The sequence below is a fragment of the Lethenteron reissneri genome, chromosome 38 (genome assembly GCF_015708825.2).
Source record: "Lethenteron reissneri isolate LAM-NWPU_2019-01 chromosome 38, ASM1570882v1, whole genome shotgun sequence".
Taxonomy (NCBI): Eukaryota; Metazoa; Chordata; class Hyperoartia; order Petromyzontiformes; family Petromyzontidae; genus Lethenteron; species Lethenteron reissneri.
Window position 1 is genome coordinate 12,504,459 of NC_083816.1, and position 19,597 is coordinate 12,524,055.

The following is a 19,597-nucleotide window of genomic DNA, read 5'->3' on the forward strand; positions in this document are numbered from 1 at the left end:
TCTGCCCAATGCTCGTTTTAAATCAAGATTGGGTAAAACTGAATTAATTGAAAATGTCAATCAAGTGCAATATGGTTGGCCATTAATCGGCAAGTTAATTGCATAAAATAAATATGGAATGAATGCTGTCGCAGTGTCATGGTTAGCACACGGTACTTGCGATCTAGAAGTGGCTGGTGGGATCTGCCAGCGGATTTTTTTTTAATGCTCCCAGCCTCTGTCCACCAATCAGCGCAGCACAGCGAATGGATCGGCAGATGGTGTGGTGGGGTAAACTGTGGGTACTCCCCCCTCTTCAAAGATGTGTGGCCAGCGTGGAACAGGAGGCTAAATATCCACTTGTGGGGCTTACAGAGCTTCCTCAAGCGGAGGAGGCCTTTCCGTCAGCGGTGGCATGAGCGAGACAGGGTACTGCAATGTACGATCAGAAGCTTAACGAGTTCACAGCCTGGCCGAGGGTCAACTCAGCCAATCATCCAGGTTTTATAAAAACGAGTACCACTTTGTGAAAGTTTGAGGAGGTTATTCAAAAGATCAGACCACCCCCTTCCATTGGGAATGTGGCCTTCGTCTCACCTGCTGAAAGCCATCAGCTCCCGGTGATGGAGCCACAGTGAACTTGAGTCGAGTGTCGATGCCTGTGTGGTACAGAATCACACACACACACCCAGACAGACACACCACACACAGCACATGCATGAATGGAGCACACCACAGTTTATTGAAGGTTCTGCATACACGACACCAATATGTATGTATATACAGTATTTTTAACTTCTTTCGCACCATACGTAGCCAACCGTGCTAATCGAAGGTGCGGGGGAAGGACAACAAACTAAACACAAAAAGCAGTTCTAAAGAGATTAGTATTCAATTTAGAGCAGCATACTTCTAAACTTCACCCGACCATGGTACTCTCAGTGAAACACTCGGCTCAAATCCCATTTCAGGGGTCGACTCAGCCACCATCTCTCTGGAATCAAGGGATAATGAGGACCACTTTGTGGATGTCCTACGGAGATACCGGTCACGCCGTAGAAATGTGGGGACGGTTCCCCCACTGGTTCGGGGCCACCAATGGAGAGGAAGCCCAACGCACGCTCACGTGAGCTGGGGGACGACGCTTGGCTACTTGCTAGAGTCGTGGCTTTCGAGGAGTCAAGTTGGACATTGACAAATGCAACCAACGGCAGCAGGTTACCAGCGCCTTGTTCTTTCTGCCGGATCATGGAAGAAGCAAATCACACATGGATGCATTTAAATTCTATCATCACAAATAATAATACCGAAAAATGCCTCATTTTTAAACATATTAGTGTTATCATTTAGACAGCAAATATAGACGGGGATTTTCAGTAACTTAGCCCCACGGTGATCATCATAATCATCAAATCCAGCACTCAATATCACTACCACCAGCGTCATCATGACGATGACCGACATCACATTCAACCACCACGATCATGATTAAATTCATAACCTGAATAATCACATTCATCACCGACGTCTCAATTCACCCATCACTACGGAGCACCGCCCAGAGCCTGAGTGGTTTGACTCGGCACTTCTGAGATGTGCGTTCACCGACCTTGCTCATCCATGCTGGACGCTCGGCTGTACTAGCGCTTCAGGCCACCCGAGCACCGCACGCTCGCACTGTGCCCGGGAGATTAGCGTCGTCTCTAAAGCCGAGTCCTGAGAGCCACACGGCCTGCACCATCTGCTATGGCTTGGGGAGGTCAGCCTCGTGCACCCCCGCCCCGCCCCCTGAAAGGGTGGATCAGATGGACTGCTCCACCACTTGGTACAGCTGTCCCCATTCATACGCAGTGGTCAGAGCCATGACTCGGTACGCCTCTCACCGCCGATAGATGATCTTAGTGAAGCGTGTGTAAATGTGAGCGAGCGGTCGGATGAGTTGCTCTCGACCGATGGGGTTGTGATCGTGAATGGTGAAGTCAGCGTCTCCCTGCTCAGTAGGCCAGCGAGGTGGTGTCCATCTCTTGTTGGCAGTCCAGGGCCAGTGGAGGACATTCCACGTTCTTATTGCGATGGCCACTTCCCTGCTTACGGCGATGGCCACGCAAGTGGAGGAACTGAAGAAGCTCCCGGCACGGGGAGCGAAACGACGGACAACACCGCGCTGAGCAGCACGCGACAGCATCCGCAGACACGTCAGGGAGCCGGACATCCCGGCCGCGGACCCCACACAGTGGATGGGGTAGCGGCTCGTCGTCAAGTGAACGTACAGCGTGTTGGAATATCCACTACAGAATATCGCTGTGCTGCATTGTTAGAGCACACTGCTGAGTTGTCACAGATGCCACACTGTGTGATGGACCCGATGACCTGGGTTTTATTCTTGGCCACGGCTAACATAAGTGGGGTGGAAGAAAATAATTCCACAAAGACAAGCCGGTGACTTATTTGCTGTACTGCTACCCACCGTTCACCCCTCACAGCCTGTGCAGGGCACGAATGTGATCGCAAAGCGCAGTGTAGCCGAGCTGCAGGCATACACTGCTGCGTCACTATGGACACTGAACAGACGCGGAGTCGAGATAACGCTCCCCCCCATCAGTTCCTCCTGGGTCAACACGCTCTCATTGCCGTGACGTCAATGACACACAATTTCGATTTAATTGAAAGAAAGCAAATGCTATTTAAAAACAAAGTGGTTTCTCTTTAACATCATCTTAAATGTGTGCATAAGGCTGGGTGGATGAGACTGCCCGACTGTGGCCACAGAACAAGAGAATGTCTGAAGAGTTGAGGAAATACATCACACCAAGAGATGTGTATGGTGTCTGAAGGGTTGAGCAAGTACATCATACCAAGAGATGTGTATGGTGTCTAAACGGTTGAGGAAGTACATCACACCAAGAGATGTGTATGGTGTCTGAGGGGTTGAGCAAGTACATCATACCAAGAGATGTGTACGGTGTCTACAGGGTTGAGGAAGTACATAATACCAGGAGATGTGTATGGTTCACTCTGCCTGCTCGATTGCCGATGGAGCGATGCTCATCTCTACCGTGTCCCTGAGCCAGTGGTGAGAAGTGCACATTCTCATGGAGGGACCAGGTTTGTTTTTGTTTTAACAAGAGGTCCACTGTTGACTTCCCAGAAAGTGGCAGTCGTTTTTCTTTACCCCACAAGGTCGATAGGCCGAGTTGATCCACAACCTGAGAATTGAACTTAGACCCTTCCAATCGTGAGTCGAGCACTCAGACCATACCAAGGTCTGGGTGTCAATCCAGTATAACAAAGCACTGTATGAATTCAAACTGCATGTTTACTGAATGTCAGTGGCCATTGAATAATATTCACTTAAGATAAACGTTAACAAAAGGTAATACAAATTTTACAATTAACTTTTCTCATAAATAATGTATCAAAGGATTACATATTTTACATTCTAGAACGTGTAAATACATATTTTGATTATTGACAATTATTTTTGCCATTTTAACTAATTATCTGCGCAAGTATTGGGAACTTTTTTCTGTATTCTGCTAAACCGGGCCCCTAATCAGGTCACCAGGGCACCAAGCAGAGCCTGCTGCTGCTGGTGGTGGTCACAATTGATGCTGGATTATCTTGGGTGTACTGTATGTATTATGTTGAACTTCTTTCACACCGTACGTAGCCAACCATGCTCATCGGAGACTTCGTAAATATATTGCTCTGGAAGGACCATTGCTCAACAGATGAAACTTTATCTCAATTCAATATGCTCCAACAATCTATTTTTAGTTTTCTCCAATAGACACTCGAATTTGTTCTATCCGTGTCCCGTGATGATGATGAATAACACATTTGGTTTTCCCACCGTGAGCAGTGCACCACCTTGCATCATAGAATGGCCGGAGAAGAACTCATTCTCAATTCACTGCAATAGACCTCTGTGTATCCACACAGTCACAACTTTTATACCATCAAAAAAATCCGTTCATTGCACGTCAATCAAATCGAGGGTTTTATTCTCCCGAATCGAATAAACTGGATTGAGTGACAACCGAACGTGAATTTATGTTTAAGCGATCAGGAGTAACTGGATTGAGACCAGCACATCCCACTTGAACATCGGAATCAATCAAGGGTGGTTACCACCCAGATTTGAACTCATCACTCGGCAGTGCCGCTACGTCTGTCCCGACACGTGTCACAGCAGCACACCGCATGCACGAGGTGAAGCACGACTGTCTACGACTTCTTCTCTAAGAAATAAAATGTTAATTCAACTTATTTTCTGAGAATCTGAATTTTAAATGTACTTGTTTAAATAAGGGGGAGGGGGAATGGGAAATATCGTACAGTATGCGACTTACGATGTTGAGGCGGTGGCGCGGGAGGTAGCGCAATGTGCTATGAGTCCAGCAACCTGAATGTGATTCCTGGTCACGGCTAACATCAGTGGCAAGGGATTAGAACTAATGTTGGGTCCTCTGCCTTCATCAATCTGCACTGCATGGTGAGCTATGGTCACACGGCTAGAAGGAGTAGACTGATAGGCATTGGACAGGCGTTCATCCAGCAGCATGTTAACAAAAGGATGATAATTACTGCCATGTATTTTAGATGTATTATTACATATCATTGCACGCGTGTCATGATTCACAGTGGATCGGGAGCGATCCCGAGGGTGAATGAGCGAGACCACCACGCACCTGGTTCGAGCATACACAGCAGACGCGGTGCGCTGCGGGAAATGCCGTGCCGCGTACGAAGCACCCTGCCCAGGACGCCGCCCCCCACGGCGCTGTCCCTGCGAGCCCCCCCCAGAGCCAGCGGAGATGCCCCCCTCTCCTGCACGTCCCTGGCGTCGTGGGCCCCGACGGCCATGCTGAAGAGCGAGCGTCCCAGCACCATGTGGCCGACAGATTTAGTCGCCCCTTTCAATTGATCTCGTTGCCAGGATGTTGATGTTGTTGCCGCTGCTGTTGTTGATTTGCCAATTCCATGAAAAGTCACGTCGATTAGCGGATTAACAACAACAAAAAATTACTATTCAGTATTTGTGGCCTTTTTTAGTTTTGTTTAAGAGCACCACCACAGGCAGGCTATAATTGTTATTATTATTTAAAATGCTAAGACCTCAGTCAATGTCCGTAACAGGACATCAACCAAATCACGATGCTGCAGAGCCCGCTCGCTCTTCTTTATTGATCTTCGCAGATGCGGCAATGGACGTGCCGACATTTCCAGAAACGCAGAGTCCTTCATCGGCCGCACGGAAGACGCAAAAACCACCGCCCAAACGCGAGGTCCGTCTGCCTCGGAACGCTCCATCGGCTTCCATGGTGCACCAAGAAGACGTGATGGATGAGCCGCGGCAGCCGATTTACACCGTCAGTCGTGCAGCCTGGCGATCGTCGCCGGACGCTCGCGAAGGTTCAGGCTCGGACGATCCCTAATAATTAAACCCCAAAAGCACAAACGGGTTTCCAGCCCAACCGGAGCAGCTGCAAAATTGATGATAAATTTTCGACGGCGAGGACCGCCAAACAACGGCGACGCCTCCCCGCAAATCCGCAGCGGAGCCTACGGCGGCGGCGGCGGCAGTCCCCTCCGCCGGGCTGGCGTGTGATGGACGAGCAGTGGAATAAAAAATCAGCGCGGAAGTCTCCTCCGTGAAAAAAGAAGAACGCCGTCCATTTAGCCACCGCTCGCAGGGAACGCGGTGGCGACGATGGCGTGAAACGAAGGCGTGGATCGCCGGCTCGGTTTCCCAGGGAATGGTGGTGGCTGGGTGGTGCAGGAGGTGACGGGGTGTCTTCTCTTTTAATAATTCACAGCGTGAGAACGGGGAGGGAGGGGCTGCTCCTATGGACACCGCTGGAATCGCAAGCCCTTTGCTGCGTAAGAGCCTCCCTCCCACCGTTCCTGGCTCAGCAATGCAGGTGCCGTCCACGGAAAAAAGCACACCAGCAGCTGCAATGCGCTTCCTCGCATTGCTTTTTTACTCTCCTGTTCTTGTTACCTCTCCTTTATAATGTCATTAAGACAACATACGCAACGGTGGCTCCCCACCCGCCGAAATTTGATGACCCCTTCACGATTCGGGGGCCACGATTCAATTTCAAAACTGATTTGTTAATTGTTCACCACTACCAAGGCAGCAGCAGCATGATCATTCCGCGGCATAGTGGCCTAGCACGAGTGTAAAGACTTGCAACATTTCCTCCCATGACGACGAAGATACAGCAGTAAAGTGATAGCGGAAAGCGATTCCTAGATTTGTAAAGCGCACCGACCAAAGAACCGGTAAAACAACCGTGATTCATGTACACATTGGGAATACGAGACGTGCTCTTGTAAATGTTGTCACGGGATCTTTAGTGCCCACAACACAGTAGTAGGTTGTGGGCATTGTGCCCGGCCCTCTGTGCGACTGGGATTTGACCCATGACCCTTGCAGTCAAGATGCAACCTTCATCCGTATGCATGTTTAGCAGCAGCTATATTCAGTGTCAGCGTCTTGGATGTCAATCCAGCTGTTGGGTAACAGGATGCCTCATTGAGACAGTACAGCAAGTAGGTTTATAAAAGGCTAGTTGTAGTATCCCCTTGTACAGTATTAATTTAAATAGACAATAATTGTCACGCAAGGATACAGATACATTTGGATTAAGCGAAAAAAAAAAACTAAATACCGCAATGTACATTTTCATTTTGAATGTCAAACTACAATGCTTTCCGATTTTAAAACAAATATTGTATAATTTAACGGTATTTTATTTTCCCTTTGCCGAAGCCGAAATGTATATTTACAGTACATTGTGCGCGCGTATAATTGCACACAAACGTATGTAATTGTGATTTAAAGCTGCTGTTTATCTTCTGCAAAAGGCCCAACAGAGCGCATTACATCAAGTTTTCACGACGATGAAATGCCACTTTAAATTGTCCTAATCCATCCCCAAAACATGCTCTACTAAAGCTAAGCAGTGTGGAAGGGCGTGATGAGGGGGGGCCTTTATTTTGAAGGCCACTTGGCAGCGCCGCACCCGAGGGTGCAGCAGCAGCAGATGGTGGTGGTGCATCCCCAGCACACACACACACCAGCGCACACACACAGCACACACACACACACCCAGCACACACACACACACCCAGCACACACACACACACCCAGCACACACACACACACCCAGCACACACACACACACCCATCCTTAGCACACAGCACACACACCCATCCCTAGCACGCAGCACACACACACACCCCCAGCACACACACGCGCAGCACACACACACGCAGCACACACACACCACACACACACAGCACACACCACACACGCAGCACACACCACACACCCGCAGCACACACACACCACACACACACAGCACACACGCGCCTGTCGCCCTGGCGACTGGCTTGCAGATGACATCAGCAGTGGCCGCGTGTCAGTGGCTTCAACACTTCAGTCGGGCTCTGGCACAGCAGCACCTCACCACACACACAACATCAAGACAAAGATCCCCCGTGTAGCCTGCACAGACTGTTGGGGCAAGTGCTGTTAGCGAGTCACAACCTATGAAGACCGGTCGCTTTTGTCTCCCTCGTGGCGATGTTTACACACCGCACCAAGTACTCATTTAAGGCTGAGTCAATCTTGGCGAATGACCGTCAGATATCCACCACAGATCGTGCCATGACGATCAACCCCAATGACGCACGTGGAATGAGCAGACCATCATCCAGCAGCGTCATTGACAAAGGGTTGTAAATTATTAAATAATACATCACACACACACAACCACACCCACAACAAGATACACACACACACATGCCACACACGTATAAAACACCCACCCAGACAACCTTCCATTCGCATGCAAAAACCAGCCATCCATATACTTTATCACGAGCATAAATAGACACTCACACAAGAGAGATCTCGCGTCAAGTCTGAACAGACTGTTGGGGGGGGGGGGGCACGTGCTGTGAGCGAGGAGCAACCGGTGAAGGCCGCCAGGGGACACGAGGTGGACGGGCGACAATGTCCACACACCCGCACATCCACACACACATACACACATCCACACACCACACCCACACACACACATCCACACACATACATCCACACACACACATCCACACACCACACCCACACACACATCCACACACCCACACACATCCACACACCACACCCACATACCCACACACACACATACACACACACATCCACACATCCACACCCCCGCACACCCACACACACTGACCACCCCCAAGTGCTCCACACCCCCGCACATCCACACACACCCACACACACCCACACACACACACATCGACACACCCACACACCCACACACATCCACACACCCACACATCCACACACCCACACACACACATCCACACACATCCACACACACACATCCACACACATCCACACACCCACACACATCCACACACATCCACACACACACACTGACCACCCCCAAGGGCTCCACACACCCACACACAACCCCCAAGTGTTCCACACACACACCACCCACACGCCCTCACCACCCCCACACACACCACCCACACGCCCTCACCACCCCCACACACACCACCCACACGCACTCACCACCCCCACACGCACCACCCACACGCCCTCACCACCCCACACACACCACCCCCACACACACCACCCCCACACGCCCTCACCACCCCCACACACACCACCCACACGCTCTCACCACCCCCACACACACCACCCACACGCACTCACCACCCCCACACGAACCACCCACACGCCCTCACCACCCCCACACGAACCACCCACACGCCCTCACCACCCCCACACACACCACCCCCACACACACCACCCCCACACGCCCTCACCACCCCCACACACACCACCCACACGCCCTCACCACCCCCACACACACCACCCACACGCACTCACCACCCCCACACGCACCACCCACACGCCCTCACCACCCCCACACGCACCACCCACACGCCCTCACCACCCCCACACGCACTCACCACCCCCTGCCCACGGCAGCCCTCGCCAGCAGCACAGAGGCAGGGCAGGGACGGTCGTGGCTGCACTTTCAGGCTCTAAATGAACTGCAGCTCAAATTTCAATGTAAAGCTTTCGTGACTGCAGAGATTCATCTTCTTGGTTCTTTCGGTAAAGTCACGTAGAAGGGAAGTAATAAAATAATAAAAATAAAACATAATAAAACAACTCTCACGACGTTTCGGCCACAACGCAAGCAGCCGTCCTCAGGTGAAAACCAGGTCTGTCGAGGCGACAGCGTCTGAAGACGCTTATTTTATTACTTCCCTTCTACGTGACTTTACCGAAAGAACCAAGAAGATATGCAGCTCGTGCAGCACGAGTGCCCAGCAGCAGCAGCAGCACGTGTGCTCTACCGGTAGAACTCGCCTGCTGCTGCTGGGCACTCGTGCTGCTGCTGGGCACTCGTGCAGCACGAGTGCCCAGAGCAGCAGCACACGTGTGCTCTGCCGGTAGAACTCGCCTGCTGCCCGAGTCACTGCCCACGAGCTGCTGCTGCAAGGCGCCGGGCTCTGCGCGTCGCGCTCTGCGACCTCGCGTCTCGAGGACACGCCGCAGGACGTGGTGAGAGTTCTCTACAAGAGGAAGAACTTCATGTTGGTATGTCTTCTTGTATTTTAAGGGCAGGATGGAAGGCTTTGGTGGAGGCGCTGCCCGACGCGACCCGATTCAGTTCGGAAGAGTGGGCCGATATTGATCGATCGATCTTAAGGACAGGCGTGTAGTAATTTGGAATATAAATGTCGGCAGTAAATTATCGATGCGTACATTCTGATGAGAGGTGGGCACGAGAAGACTGCATGCATCGTGAGTCTAAAGAGTTCAATTCTGTGTATCTGCATCGTGAGTCTAAAGAGTTAAATACTGTGAATACTGCATCGTGAGCCATTCACCAGCCACATTTAAAATCATAAAATTACATGAAATTAATGTCCAAAATATCCACCGCCGAGCTCTAACCTCACAATCAGAAGGTCACTTCTCCTTTCATTAAATACTATTCAGAGATGGCACTTGGCCCATCATCTCCCAAGGGGAGTAAAAACGAGTCCCCTTTTATTGCACGCCAATAGCAGTTGACCTCCATCATCTTCTTCTGACTTTACACCACCGGTGGAGAGCGGTCAACAGACGGTGCCACTGCATCTTAATTTGCGCAGAAATAAACGGTAACGTTTTTATATAAATTACATATTTTTTAATTATCTGCAAGTATGTAATCATAATAAGAGGTGTTACGTCGACGTGAGTTAATAAATATTTATGAGCTCTAATAAACCAAATGACACCATAGTGTTTATAATAAAAGCCCGTAAATAATCTTGTACTACAGTACATTCATATTTAAAAAAGATTACTATGGGTTATAGTGTCTCGTAGGGCACAAACTTGTACAACAACTCAGCCCCACACCAATTGATTAAATTCTCATGATTGGAAGTGACGATTTAATTAAAGCAGTTATAATTTTGCCTCCTTTTCACCATTTCATTTATATTGATTATTCCCTCTGTTGTATAACTGTATAGGTTTGTTGGCTCCATTAGCCTACGTGTAACAGAGGCATTTTAAAGCATTTTCTAAAATCGTAAATAACCATTTCTCACACGCATGCTTCGAGACATGTATTGCGAATGTAAGAATCTATTTTAGTCGAACGATCGATGCATCATTACATAAAGGGCATAACAAGTTTAAACATCTCCTTTGGCTAATAGCATTCTGTGCTCAACTTACTCCCACACTTCACAAAGCGTTTTATAATTGAAATGTTACAGCAGATCAAGGCACCGAAGGTGAGCTTTGAAGCGCTGCACATCCATAGGCCACCCCCCTGACAATCGCGAACAACAAGTCCCGTCCACTTAGAAACAAATACATGCAGCTCTTTGTCAACCCACTGCTGGATAAAGGCCTCCCCCACGCCTGGTCGGTCATGGGGTGATTTCACCATACTTCACCACGCTAGTCAGTGCGTGTTGGTGAAGGCGGGGGAGGGGTCCCCAACCCAGTTCACGTACCACCACTCTCCAGTGATTGGAGACAAGACCAAGATTCAAACTCGGGTCGTGGATTCGCAGTGTAATGTGCTAACCACTGCACCACTCTTCCCTCCTTGTGACTACTTGTGTTTACATACATTGGCGTCGTTGCATTGTGGTGACATGTGGGTGTTAAACTAATAAAAACATGGCTCTATTTCACCATGTGGAAATAAAAACAAATGTTCATAGTCTATTGGCCTATGTCCATCAATTTTGTACACATTTACGATCACTGATCCAAATTGCTCCCCTTGTGTTCAGCCAGTGTTGTTGCTGATAACAGCAGGCAACCCAGCAGTTGGTACAACAGGCCACACTTTGCTGATGAGACTCAGGTAATTGAAACCGAGCATGAACTTGGCCTTATGAAACAGACCCTTGTCTGCTGATTATTATATTAAACAAACAAGATTGTACTAATACACTCACAAAGTATATTTGTAAATCCCAGAAGTGCATCATGCCGAGAAACCACATACTATCTGATGCCATTATGGACTTGTATGGCCATTTTCATGGTTATAATCGGTGCCTCGATGCTCAAACACGCATTGGGGTAACGCGTATTACTGTTGGCAGCCATGAGCCAATGGTGGAGATTCCACATTAACATGACGGGTGCCAGTCTCTCCATAGAACAATCACTTTAGTTCTAACAATGCCCTTTATTTACCCAATACATCCTCACTTTTAATCGTTCGATATGTGATCCTGTACTGGGATGTTTGGCCAATTCCATTTGTGAGTGTTTGGTATGTGGGAGAAAAACACAATACCCAGAGAAAATCCACTAAAAGCTCCACACAGATGGATTCTAAAATACATGTTTGCACTGTAATTTCTTCGCAATCTCGTAGCCCAAGGTATTTACAGGCAGTTACCAATCCAACTAACAGCAGGCAACCCAGCAGTTGGTGCAACAGGCCACACTTTGCTGATGAGACTCAGGTAATTGAAACTGAGCATGAACTTGGCCTTATGAAACAGACCCTTGTCTGCTGATTATTGTATTAAACAAACAAGATTGTACTAATACACTCACAACCTAGCTTGGCTTCACAGAGCAGATGCCACCACAGGGCGATTTGGTTATAGCCAAAGTGCCTGCTTATAGAGTTCCCTGAAAAATTGTATTGTACTGGCCAATAATTAACCGCAGATATGGTCATGGTTTGAGATGAGCATTATGACAGATTACTGTAATAAAATAATAATCTAAAACAATTATGCCGACTACAAAGCCTCACTGGAAAACTTTCAAGGTTTTTTTGAAGACTCGATGTTAAAAAATAAATCGAGTTTGAACATTTTTCCTGGCCTGGGGCAACTCAACAAAGAGTAAATGGCATTTGTCGTGCACTTTATCGAGTCAGAAGACTACAAAGCGGTGGAAAGTCTCATTTTGCTCACGTGGAGGGGAGGGAGCCTCTGAGATGAAAACGCCATCAATGTCAGATATTCTACAATCGTCCAGACACATGATATTCAAATCTCAATATTAAACCATATTCAATTGAATTACAATTAGTGTACTATTTCAACCTTGTGCAGGCAATACACAAAGACACAGGCACAAAACATACAAATGCATTTGCCTTGCAGCTCACACACGGGTTGAGCAAGATGCAGTGGAACGGTTGTCAATTGCATTTGCAATCTACTATTCACCCGAAGGGTATAGAATGCACAGAAATGAAGAGGAATGCGTGGTAAGTTAGATTAATTGATGTTTGCGTGCACTACTCAGCTCAAGAACGTCCTGGGATTAATAATACTGGAATGTGGTATCAGAATTGTTTATCCAGGTAATTTTCATTGAGTACACCAGACTCTTGTCCAGGAGGGTCCTGCGTAGGATGTTTGGGCAATTCCTGAGATTATTTTTGAACGTGGTGGGAAATCCCAGAAACATGAACGCCTCTCGCACAAATTATTAAGTGACTGCAATCTCAAAAGATTTGCATCTGGTTAATAAGACAGCATCTAGTTGAGAAATACCATACGAATATGTAACAATATGAACATACACTACGCTATTTACAAGTACAGAAGTGTAAAATGAGATGACCAAGCCAACTCTCATGAAACAGCAAGAAAGACACTGATAGTGTGACAATTATACAATCACAATAATACAACAATTACGAGACTCAGTAAAAGTGTCTCCCTGCTCAAATGAGCAATGGGCAGCACTCATTTCTGTAATCAGCCCTGGACCAGGGGTGGACATTCCACATTCCCATGGAAGGGGCCAGTCTCTCCATTAGACAACCATTGTTGACACTTCACATTTGATCGAACGGACCAAAAGCGATTCGAGGCCGAGTTACCCTCTGACCGGGATTTGAACTCGCGAGTGTCTGACCACCAGCCGAGTCCATCGGCCGTGACACCCAGCGGACAGATTCGCTCGTTATTCAGGACGTGACGATTACACCAAAACTACCACGCAAGACAGCAGTCGTGAGACGAGCAGCGTTTGTACACAATGTGAATAACATTGCCACAACACCACATGGCCTCATCATAGCATCATAAAAATAACACACTATGAAATGTAACATGTAATTACGCACCATTTAAAATTACCTTTAAAAAGACAACGAGTAAAATCACAAGACGTAATATTAAGATTTATATTTACGGCAACAATAACCATGAAACAAATAACAACAATAAAAGGAACAGCAATGCCCAAGCACAATAATTCTAATCGTGATTAATTGTTTCGTTTGCGTGCCCCGCTACGACCGATGCAGGCAACAGGTTGACCGATCGTACGTCTGACCGGCCACGAGGAAGCGCACGCGACCGGACGCGCCGGGCACAGCGAGCGCGCACTCACCCTGCAGGATCTTCATGCCAGCAGTGACCACCGGCCGCCGTCGTCGTGGAGAATGCGTTCTCGACGAGCTGGAGCGGTCGGGGTGTACGGAGGTGCGGTGGGTGGAGCCACGGACTGTGACGTCAGAGTAGGGCCGGGCCCACCGAGTCACGCATTGGCGCTCGCGGTCTCCCTACCCAGCCCTGACATGGCGATGCCATCACACGTCGGCAACGCTTTTAATTGCTCATAAACCTGAAAGTTGTCGCCACCATAATCATCATTATCATCGACGTCGTCATCGTTGTTGTGTGCCATTATTATCATTCCTATATAGTACATCATAATAATAAACGGCAATCCACCAGGGTGTTCCAAGTATCAGTAATTTCATTACAAACTGAACATCGAGTACACTTATGGGATTTAGGTGCCTGCAGTTGGTAACGAGACGACAGGCCCACATTGTCTGGAACAGACTTCTCCCCAACAGCTGTGCAAAAGGCTTAGTTCTGTGTCATGGGCATTAATCCCCGTAAATCCCCACACAATCACCTCGTCTAAATTTAAACAAACAATCCCATGGAACTAACCTAATCAGTAAACACATTACAATGACATGAAACATTTATATATCACTCTATCGTCACACTAGTGTTAAAATAACCTTCGTTTTTTTACTATCAACGAATTCAACTGCATCTCGTCAAGCCCCCCAGGCTGACAGCACCTTTGTCGGGCATGTTACGTCGACGAGAAGAAGAATGACCGTTCTCATGGCACCGTCTGCCCTATCGTTGTGCTGCAGCATCAGTTTAACACGAGCACGTGGTGTCCCCCACACAGAATGCTTGTAATGCCATTGACCGCAGCACATTGTCCGACTTTTTTAATTCCTGAGACATCATGAATGCAGGCGATGCTGTGCGATGGCTACAGGCAGCTACAAAGGTGCAGTGGGCGGTGGCGCGCCGCAGCGTGTGGGTCACTGGACGTGGTCGTTGCCTGTGGCCACTCGGCCACCTAAATGGGTGCAACGCCACAGCTCGTTCATCAGCAGATCGCAGGCCATGGGCTAAAGTGTGGGAACCTCCCACCTCTTCCAAGGCATCTGGCCAGCATGGAAGAGTAGGCCAAATACCCTCGAGAGGAGCTCTCCAAAGCTCTCGAGTGACTTTACCAAAAGACCCACGAATATCATTAAAAGTAGCGGCGGAGTTATGGTGACAGGAGAACAGGTGGGAGAGGTTAAGGAGGGGTAGAGGTAGTGATCGGGATTGGGGTAGTGATAGGAGTTTGGGAGTTTAGGTAGGCCTGGTCGTAGCTGGGGGGGGGGGGGGGTTAGGGAGTAGCAGTAGCAGGATGATGGGCTCGGGAGAAGAGATGGGAGTTGTTTCAAGGAGAGGAACGGAAGCGATGGTGGGGGCCAGTACCTCCCCCATAGGACAAGGCCGAGCGACTTACCGCAAAGTCGTATTGTTTTTTTTTGGGCAATTTGAACCACTGACCTAGGTTTGAAGTTGAAACCTAACAATTGGGAGTTGAGCCCTCTGCTAGTGCTATCAGGCTGCATGATGCCAAGTTATATGAAAATATGTAAGCACCAGTTTGATGGTAAAACACAACCCACAATAACATGGAAGGATATGAGTGGGAATGTGAATGGCATTTTTCACAGCAGATGGAGCTCCCAATACGTCAATGAATTGTCACAATTCATTGTCATGAATTGACCTCGTGGCCCATAGAATAGTAAGAATCTATGTTGTCACATCATCAGCCATGATCTAACCATCGTTGGACGATCTGCCCAAGTAGTCACCAACAATCCATCCAGTTCTGCACACGAGTCGACCTCGTGGCTTGATCTGTGCAGCGGTTGTCCCCTCCCTTACTTGCCACTCTGTGCTCAGTATCGATCATCATCCCTGATATTTCCTGAGTAAATAAGTAATTATTGTTAATGATTGCTTCATTATATCCCAATAGAGGGGGTATTTCTGGCTCTATAAAATATGAACATTTTGAAAGTGAGCCACATGTGCTCGAGTCATGTTTAACATTTTACAAACAAGAACGTTGCTGATAAATCACCTAGTTGGGTGAAGCCTCGTAGCAGCGCCTGCCCCCCCTGTGCATCTAGCGCAGGCGAGACGGTGGTCCCTGTGCAACACGGCGCCCCCACCGTTGCCCTGCGCTGTGAGAGCGGCACAGATACCAGAGGTGCTCCTCCATCACTGCTCAACCAGGAAGGGAGGACAGACGTGGCCCCAGTGCCCTGGCAGATTTTAGAACCAAACGAACATCCAGTTGAATCCAGTCGACTAAGACACAGGACGTGCATCCTTCAGGAACATTAAATAGCCCAAATGTGTTGAAAGTGTTTTAATGCTATTCACAATGGCTGACGTCTATCTTTCGTATTCTTGGGACCTCCACTCATAAGAACTTTTTGAGTGGACAGAGTTTGCGGGGGGGGGGGGGGGGGCACGAGGGGGCAATACCCCCCCAAACTGGACACCTTTATTAATGTATCTTCAGTAGTTTACAATAAGGATTAAAAATAAACAAATTATGCACCCGTGATTCCTAATACAAAGGACAAAGTGAACCCATGCCTCCCCCTCTCCCAAATATAGAAGTCAAACTCCACCTCTGGTTTTATCGTTGACTGAAACCCACCATTTGTAAAGTGTACACAATCTTAGTACCAAAAAACAAAGACAAAGATCCCCCGTATAGCCTGAACAGACTTTTGGGGCAAGTGCTGTTAGCGAGCGCCTATGAAGGGCATGTCCGAAGCAAACTCAACACACACACGGTAACGGTGGAGCACTCACTCTGAATTGTGACAATGGGGGTGCGAATCAAGCAGAACAGACGGTGATCATTAAACGCAAGACACGTAAAGATTTTGAATCCTAATTACGCAAAACGCATGGCGCACGAAGCATGGATCCCGAGCCATGAATCAACAGGGCTGCAACGTGGCGCGCATCCTAAAGAAGCGTAACGCACAAAGCGTGGCGCTCACCGTTTAAATAGGAAACAAATCATGAAACGAGGACCACAGATTAGGAAGGGCGAAGCATAAATCAGAGCACACGCATCGTGGACAATGAGCCGTGAAGCATAACGCGGAGAAAATAGGTCACAGATCAGGGAACGTGAAGCAAGAAGCACAATTCGTGAATTATCGCTGGTGAAGCACGAAGACGCACAGAGCAGCATATCCAGCTGGTAGTGGGAAGCGTAGAGCACAGATTGCACATTCGTGAAGCATGCAGCATGAGTCATGGAGTATGAAGCCGCAGATAACGGCTTAGAAGCAGGATTCATAAAGCCATCGCGACCTTCATCTTTGAAAGCCCAGATGCATGCCGATACAAAGAGAGCACGTTTCATGGGCATGCGCGACAGTCATGTGTTCACAAAATGACGACAGGCATCTACAGACGTTCCAGTCGAGTCAAACCGCCTCAAACGCAAGTGTGGCGACACTCACCTCCATTGCTGGCTCGGAGCCAGGTGGTGGGAATTCCACATTCCCCTAAGGTACTGGCCCCTCTCTACGCACGACGACCACATTGACTGTACCATCGATTCGTGGTCATGACGATGACCCTGTGTTATTGTGAAAATGATAATCCTCAACAAGAAGGTGATTGCCATGATTATGATGTTGATAAAGGTCACGATGATGATAACATTACTAATTCATCTCAGTCATGATGGTTCTTTTAGCCGAATTAATAATGAAAATGAGTCATTGTGAATACAATTTTCATGATGAAGACAGTTGCTGCTGCTGAATGATGATGATCATTGAGCGCTGTTATGAAGCTGTAGGTTACCATACAAATGTGAGATATGCTGATGATGCTGAAGCTGACAGCAAAATGCATGGTCATTGGCAGGGCTTGGTTTCTCAAGGAATATTTTCTGTGATGCTGCAGGATTCGCGTGGTCCTGGAGGCAGGACAGTAGTGGCATGCGGTTGTTAGCCACAACCACAGCGAGAGTTTTACTGGATGTGATGTGTGCCTGCGGAAGTATTTTCTTAAACACCCATTCTGGGCAGGCCTGGCTGAAATTTAGCCCTGATCAATGAGAGATATGCACGTCAACCTAGTGATGATGAACAGTAATACTCATAATTATGATGCCACTAATAATGGGGATACTGATGATGATTATACTGATAAATGACAGTCATTAAGAATGTGATGGTTAGGGTGATGAAACTAAACGCAAGATGATCGTATGGTCATTAAGTTGACGATGTGTTTGTGATAATGAGGATGCCATTGATGATGTAGATACTCATGTTGTCAACTAAAATGACGAGGATGAAACAAACAACAAAACGGTCATCGTGACGACGACGACGACTCTTCGTGGCGACCCTCGATGATGGATGGCAGACGACGGCACGGACGCGTGCGAGTGTGCGCACCCCACGGCCACTCACGGCGTTTCTGCGAGGCGGCCTGCAGGCACGCGGTCAGCACGTCGCAGTGCCGCTGGAGGCGCTCGGCACGGCGGTCGCGCAGCCGCAGCTGCCGCACGAGCTGCGTGGAGCGCAGCGCGGCCCGCTCCTGCAGCTCGGCTCGCACTCGCAGCAGCTCCTCCACATCTGCAGAGAGACAGAGACAGAGAGGCAACCCCCGTAGCCTTCAACACGCCGTTGGGGCGAGTGCCGTCAGCGAGCGGCGCCCATGGAGACCGGCACGGGCCACGCGGCGGGCGCGTGGCCAGTACCACGCCTCGCCACCTGTGTCTCCCAGGCGGCGATGTTTACACACCGAACCAGGTACTCATTTTACCCGAGTTGACCTAGGGGAGGTCTATGACCGGTTCAGATAATCGTCACTGGTGTCAACCGTGAGCAGGAATTGAACTCGGGCCTCCGGGTTCATAGCTCAACGCATTAACCACTGCACCACAGCTCCCCTGTATAGAAACACACAGACACACAGATATGCACACATCCATAGAGATATCCACACATCCATAGAGATATACACAGAGATAAAGTCACATGCACATACATGCAGGTACAGATCCACCATTGAACCTTATAGACTGTAGAGGTACGTTTTGCATGATACACAAAAGTAGATACAGAGTTTCCCCATGTCGCCTTTATCAGACTGCTGGGGCAAGTCCTGTTAGCGAGCACATATTGGACAGCACCACGCACAGGCCACCTTTCTCTCTCCATTGCCGAGTCGACCTTGGGAAGGCCCAGGACCAGTTCAGGATTCGTGAGCGGGGATCGAAAATCAGGTCACCGGGTTCATAGCGTAGTGCACTAAGCACTACGCTGACATGCATACACGCCGATACAGACACGTGCACATAAAGATGGGATGTATTTACGCGGGTAAAGATTGTCAGGTTAATAAATATTAAATAACGATCAGGAACTGTGCATTCTCCTGTGTGAAGGATAAAAAAAATTTGTGGAATAGTTTTTTGGGGAAATGTCCTGGAATGAACCTCTTCCAGAGACAGTTTCTGATATAACAGGCTCAATGCTCAGAGACATTTCTAAATGGATTCTTTGTCTCATTAAAGGATCCCAGTAATAATTGAAATACATTGGGGATTATTTGTTTTGCTCAAGCACGAAACTAGGATTGTGTGAGGACAGCAGCCTCCTGACGCAGCCACTCGAACCACAGCGCCACCTAGCCGCCCCGAGAGGT

General features: G+C 48.5%; 1 protein-coding gene across 3 annotated transcripts in view; it reads right to left on the minus strand.

The window, feature by feature from the left end:
* TBC1D30 (TBC1 domain family member 30) overlaps positions 1 to 19,597 on the minus strand; it is a 46,098-nt gene that overhangs the window by 11,663 nt on the left and 14,838 nt on the right. Inside the window, exons 2-3 of one of the 3 annotated variants that reach the window (XM_061566887.1) lie at positions 18,358 to 18,522; positions 577 to 638 (exon numbers count right to left, since the gene is read on the minus strand). In XM_061566887.1, coding sequence (XP_061422871.1) covers positions 577 to 638; positions 18,358 to 18,522 — 227 coding nt within the window. Of the gene's footprint in view, positions 1 to 576; positions 639 to 4,670; positions 7,091 to 13,907; positions 13,944 to 18,357; positions 18,523 to 19,597 lie in introns of those variants that run through there. The other 2 variants (XM_061566889.1, XM_061566888.1) reach the window with 2 other exon arrangements.